This window comes from Apaloderma vittatum, unplaced genomic scaffold, assembly GCF_000703405.1.
Source record: "Apaloderma vittatum isolate BGI_N311 unplaced genomic scaffold, ASM70340v1 scaffold38004, whole genome shotgun sequence".
NCBI lineage: Eukaryota > Metazoa > Chordata > Aves > Trogoniformes > Trogonidae > Apaloderma > Apaloderma vittatum.
Window position 1 is genome coordinate 1 of NW_009712781.1, and position 6,436 is coordinate 6,436.

The 6,436-nt window shown below is 40.2% G+C and overlaps 2 protein-coding genes across 2 annotated transcripts in view; one reads left to right on the forward strand and one right to left on the reverse strand.

Moving 5' to 3' along the window:
• Window positions 1–1,546: 1,546 nt before the first annotated feature.
• RPL7L1 (ribosomal protein L7-like 1) lies at window positions 1,547–2,788 on the forward strand (the record flags this gene model as incomplete). Its single annotated transcript, XM_009868110.1, has 4 exons — window positions 1,547–1,710; window positions 1,883–2,020; window positions 2,241–2,350; window positions 2,580–2,788. Coding segments are annotated over 4 exons (621 nt in total), but the record flags the coding sequence as incomplete, so codon positions are not given.
• Window positions 2,789–4,616: 1,828 nt separating this feature from the next.
• Window positions 4,617–6,436, reverse strand: part of MAD2L1 (MAD2 mitotic arrest deficient-like 1 (yeast)) — a gene marked incomplete at its 5' end in the record, with an annotated part of 2,058 nt that continues 238 nt past the window's right edge. The window contains 3 exons of the mRNA XM_009868111.1: window positions 4,617–4,987; window positions 5,547–5,650; window positions 6,242–6,362. Of these exons, the coding sequence (XP_009866413.1) occupies window positions 4,815–4,987; window positions 5,547–5,650; window positions 6,242–6,362 (398 nt within the window). The remainder of the gene's footprint in view (window positions 4,988–5,546; window positions 5,651–6,241; window positions 6,363–6,436) is intronic.

A 6,436-nucleotide genomic window follows, 5' to 3' on the forward strand; every position in this document is an offset into this window, starting at 1 on the left:
CCTGGGTCATTTCTGGGGCGAGGCTGGAGTTCACCTCTTCAGTTGTGTTCCCCATACGCCTCTGAGCCCTGTAAAGAGGACAGAACCTTTTTGGATTATTATACTGCCACATGAATGTATTGAAGGCGGCGAGTCGTTCCTCTTGGATCAGTGATTACGAGGATGCGTGGATACAGACACACGTGGCGAAGTGTCATACTGGCAACATGTTTGTGCCTCACTGTCTGAAAGCAGTTTGCCTTTCCTTGTCAACCTGCATGTAGACTGTGCACTTTGTGAGCCAGCTATCTCTCATCAGCTGGATAAATCCGTTATAGACGGTTCATGGTGGAACTTCCTTCTGTGTCTCAGGTGGCACATGTCAACAGTGCGGGGACTCCGGGCGCACAACATGTGCTGTCCAGACTGGCAGAGCACAGCAAACTTTTCTCTCTCAGAATTTGAGATCTGTTCTGCTGTATCTCAGCTAACATAGCCAGCACCTGTCTTGGAAGTGGGTTAAAACTTTCCCAGTGAATCTGTTTCTTGGATTTGGTGGGATTATGTACAAAACTCGTGACATTTTTGTTACATACCACATTCATGTTTTGAAATGTATCAGTGGCTTGCTGCATTTCCAAGCTAAAAGTGACAGCATAAGCAATAATGTTAAATAGCCGCCTCTTAAGATTTTCATTAGAAGAATTACCCTAGTGATGAGATTTTGACTGGATCTTCCTGCTTGGAAAAATCAACCCAATTTCGTGGGTGATTTACAAGGTGAAATAGAACAGAAGACACATAACTTGAGATTCTTGAATTTAAAATGGCCTGATAATTTAGCCAGTAGTGTACCTAAAATATTGCTGGGTAACAGCCATATGTATTCAGCTCATATTTATATGAGAAAGGGCTATGAGTTAGGCGGATATACTTGTTCCTGAGTTAAGGATAGGCATTTAAACATCTTTCTCATTTAAAAGAAGCTTTAAATTTTCCCATGATTCTGAAATAGATTTTTTTTTTCAAATGAGCTAGATGTTCTGTGTTTAAATAGTTGTTTGAATGCTTGGATGTTTTTTGCATGTGTGCTTTTATAGAAGAGGACTTTAAACCCAGTTATTTTCTGTTGGATGACACTTCTGAGTCACCCCAGGGTATTGCTGCAGCAGCTGTTTTACCTGGGTACATACCTTGTTTTGGGCTTTCCCAGTAACTGGCTGAGCTGTGTGTGCTGTTGTGTAGATCCGTCTGTGGCTTCCATTTGATTTTTTTCTATGCCTGGAAGTATCCTGGGTCTTGCTTCGTTTTTCCTACTTTGTTTTTTTTTCCTGGGGAAATAATAGTTTGTTTGTTTTTCATAAATTATGGTTAGCTACTTGTAAATTCATGTGTTGTCCCTCAGTTCTGTCTCCTTTGGGCTTAGATTATCAAATTTATTTTCTCCTTAACAGCCTCCAAAACCATAAGAGCATAGTTCATCAGGTTCAGATTTTACTTTGCCTTTGAGATGCACAGCTCCAGGATCACTAGGAAAGATGATAATTGCATATCCTTTTATCTTTAGCAACAGAAAGGGAAACAAATCCAGTTTAAACGCCTTGAGTCTTTTGTTCGAGATTCATGGCGCAAAAACCGAGACAACACCCGCCTGAGGCGCATGGGGCAGAAACCTGGACAGACCGAGCCACCGCAGGAACAGAAACTGGCCTTTGTTGTGCGGATTGCAGAGTAAGAAACTTCTGTTACTCCTTACCTTTATTATTGCTGCTCTTTGTAGCTGTCATTTCTAAGCCAAGGAAGGATGATCAACCCAGACATGTCTACCTTGCAGGTCGTCTGAGGCCTTTTGTTGCTATATTAGAAAAACATGGTTAGTAATAGTATTTTTCTTCTAATTCAGTATTAAGGGAGTGAGTAAAAGAGTAAGAAGAGTGATTGAGTTGCTGCGGCTGAGAAAAAATTACACTGGAATGTTTGTTAAACTGACCCCGCTATCGCTGAAGATGCTGCGGATTGTGGAACCTTACGTGGCGTGGGGGTGAGTACCAAGTCCTGTGATTTGACAGCAGTTTGTATGTAAATATAGCTGGGTCTTCCAGTAACGGTCAAAACTTTGACAGCTTTATATCTAAATTTTGATGTTGTCCCTTTTGTCATTGTTGTAAACATGTCATGATTTCCCACCTCTCTACAAAGAAGTAGGGTGGGACTTCCCGTGGTATCATCTCTGTTACAGAACCTGATTTTTGTTTTTGCAGATACCCCAACCTGAAATCTGTACGAGAGCTCATCATGAAACGGGGCCAAGCCAAGATTAACAGAAAGAGGATGCCTCTGACAGACAATATGTTGATAGAGGAACATTTAGGTGAGGAAGAGGGTCAGGAAATGAAGTTAATCAGTGAAAGAGGTGGATGCTGAGAGTTTGCTATCTGACTGAGAGGGAGGGGACGGAGAAGAATCTTACATGATGTGTAGATAGAGGACTGGCAATTCTGGAGTCGTGTGAAGAAAAAGAATGCAGTTTGGCAGCTCATGTTTGTGGGGAGCTTTTTGTTGTTCTGTTGGTTTTTATTTATTTTTTTTTTATTCTGCAGGGAGCTTTGGTATTATTTGCCTAGAAGACCTTATTCATGAAATATACTCAGCTGGGAAGTATTTCAAAAAAGTCACAAACTTCCTATGGCCATTCCACCTGTCAGTGGCTCGCTACGCTTCACGTAACAAAGTGGGTTTCCTCAAAGAAATGGGTCAGCCTGGCCACAGAGGTGAAGCCATCAACCAGCTTATACGTCAGCTGAACTAGTGAGGTGAGGAATGCCTGTTAAGCAGTTTATAAATCTTATTTTCTGTGTAGTTCCCTAAGAAATACGGCTGTTGGAGATGAGGGACCTCCTTTGGTTTTGATTGTTCTCTACAGCAGTGACACGCAGGGTGGGGGGAAACTAATGAAAGGTGTGAGTGCTGTTAGGTATCGGCCAATCCTGCTGGACACTTCCATAAAGGCTTGGTTCCTGGGAAATGGCATTTATGTGACTGTACTATTTTTTTTCCTGTTCTGCAGGATCCTTGTGAGAACTTCAGGATTTGTCACCAGTTCCTTTTCACATCCAGTTTTCATGGACGTTATTTCTATACTATACCTTTTGACTCTTGGTGCCTCTATAAAAAAAAAGAAAAAAATCTACAGATGATGCTGGACTTGGGGCTGGTCCTTCATAAGGAAGATAAATTATATTTGGTACAAGAAAGAAATCACTTGAACTTCAGGTAGCAATCTGACTTCTACATCTCTGTAAAATAAGTGTTTTATATTCCTTATTGATGCCTCTGTAGCAGTCACCTCCGGATCTCATCTTCGGTATGAAGCAGGAGGTGTCTGTCCCTGCTACAGATTCCTGTTACAGGTGACTTGCACGCCCTGTTGTGATCCCGTCTTCCCCAGGGAACGTGCTGCAAGTGCCACTTGTTTAAGCACACCTCCTCGGTGTAAAGGGGTAGTTCTATCACCTGTATAAAGAATGGGCAAAAGAAAACACTAGGTACTCCTCTGTTACTGCAGTGCAAGCCCTCATCATGAGTAATGTAGCATTCTGCTGAAGTACCAAGGTTGAACCTATTTTTAAAAGCCATGATTTCGTTCTACTCATTTACAGAAGGCTGCCTTTTCAGTTCTGCAAGTTTGGGACTGCTGGAGAGAACTATTTCCTAGTTAGAAAAGACCAGAATCTTTAATACAGTGGTGGAGTACATGTAATAACTGTTTTTTAAATAAACTTTTTAAATTACACTGTTTTAACAGAAGATTCATATATCACTCTAGAAGAGCGGGAGAAGTTGAAGTGAATTTGGTGAAGAAAATGAACAAAAACATGCAAGAGCACTAAAGTTGTATCAACACTTAAAGAGGTTGAAACTCTGTCTTCCAGTAAAAAATGTGTGAATGCAGCAAGATTTTCTATGCTATTTAACAAACATGGAAGGCACTGTGCTTAATCCTAAAGTCACTGTGACAATTTATACTTTATTTGAAGGCTTAAGTGGGGACAAATTCTTAATCCATGAATGGATTTCATAGAGTCCAGAACATTTGCTTTGAGACTCAGAGGAAACAAAGTAATAATACAAATAGGATAACTTTTAGCTCTATGACAGTTACAAACTAAAACGTAGCATTCATAAAACCATCTAAAACATGAGAATATTGTACAATTTCAAACGTTATTTGATAAAACAAGTACAAACATAGAAAATGCTTGACAGACACTAGAGACGTACACCAGCTTAGAACACAACCCCAGATCTAGAGTCCAGCAGTCGATGTACAAGGCTTTGTAAATGGAAGGATTTCCTGAAAAACAGCTGCTTTCCTTGCAAAGAGGTACAAATGGTTGATTTTAGAATTGTTTCTGGTAATAAACCACACCAGGTTTCAACATGAAGAACGGGCATGTCAGGAGGGTTTTTTTGTGCCAGAGAACTTAAGCCTGCAGTTTCTAATAATCTTAAACTACTAAATTACAGGATCTGAAGACAACTCTAGCACTTACTCATAGACTTAGGCAGTTTTTCTAATGAAAGCAGCAGTTTATCACACCATTACTTTAGTTCATACAGTTAAGAAAGAACTGAGCTATTATCATGAACACCTTATGCAGACCTCTTTAAAAACAGTGTCAGCATAATCTAGTGTTCTATCACATTAGCAGAGCAAACACCTTTTTTCTGTATCATACTTCAGGAGGAGCAACAGAAGCGATGTGTTCGTGACAGCTGTGCTAGGAACAGAAACTATAGAAGATGACAGGATATATACAACCCCCCGCCATGTCTTAGGGGAAGGAATCCTTTTTGTAAGCCACCATAGTGTTCACTTTGTGGATCGTAGTAGTGAAGGAACGGAGACGAACCTCTTCAGAATTGGCTATGAATTGTGGTCCTGATTCTTCCCACTTCTCTGGCACTGCTAAATCTTTATCTGTGTAGATCAGCAAGTCAAAGGCACCTGTCAGCAAAGAGGAAACAGTAAGGCGTACGTAAGACGGCATATTAGAAATTAAAGCACATCTTATACAACCTGAGATTGTACCAAGGTTTTCAGAAATCAGTGATACTAATTATGTGAGAAGAAACAGTAGTTAAAATATGAACATAGGTCCTGGTTATATTCATGCAAAACCTTTTTTAGCTTTCTCAGGCAAGTAGGATACAAATTTTTTTTATACATATTAAAACACTATGGACCGGGGCTCTGTGTACTTCTTAACTATAAACTCAGTGGTTATTTGTACAAGTCTGTCCATAGTTAGTCACAATATAATTTATTATTTAAGGAAACTTAAATTCCTCAGAGTACACTGAGAAGTTTCATTAAGTTAGGCCACCCCGAGTTCTCTCCTGATTTCAGTCTTAACAAAGTGCTCTCTCAGAAAGATGGCATATGACACGCAATAATTTAACAAGTCTCTGAAAATTAGCAGAAAGTATTTTTTAAGTGGAAAAAAAATTACTGGTGTTTTTCAAAACAACCGTTGGATCTCATGAGGGTAGTTACGAATACTCACAGGCAGTTTCCAGCAGTGGCAGAAAAGTTACTGTGGCAGTTATTTGTCTGATAACAGATCGAATTTCATCCTGAATAGCTTTCTGAGATTTTTCTCGTGGTGCACTGGAAAAATCGGAACACTCTGGTAAGCAAGCAAGCTTCTACTCTACCAACAGTTTTCTTTAAATACAGTTCTCTCTCTTAAGCTCTGTTGGCTATAGGAATTTGTATAGTAGCAACACTGTTTAGGTGGATAGGCATACAGAAGGAATAATTTCCCTTTACTGTTGTTTATGAAACTTGTAGTATGTCTAAGGAGTGTTACTTTTATTCTCAATTCAAAATGGATGAGAACATCTTGGCATAACAAACAGCAGGAAAGCAGGGTATGTACCTGATACAGAATTTTATATACTTTGTTGAAGATTAAAAATCAAGTTTTCATCTTATACTTTAAAAAAAAGTGGGAGAATCATACCAGTTATATAATAACAGACCAACAAGGTCTGTTGGTTTACAGACCAACAAGGAATAACAGTGAGAAAGATGGTAGGTTTGACAAGGTTTGAAGGACCATCTTCCTAACTAATTCTAAGAAAAATGTGATCTCAGCTGCTCTGAGGAGCCAGGACAGCGCTGATGCAAACAGGGATCATTTTGTGCCTGCACAGCTGCTAGGTATAGGAAAGAGCAGGCATAGAGGAGCACTGTTACCTCTCATCCTTCACAGTTTTGTCACACTCGATGTCAAACTGCCACCGCTCCAGAACCTCGTTGTTCTCGATGCTGGAGATGACCACCACCAGGCGCTGCACGATGCATTTGTACAACCACTCTGGAAGAAGCCACCACAGTTATTTGCAGTGCCCGAAAGAACAGCATCACCAGAGACGCAGCGAGGCGGGCACA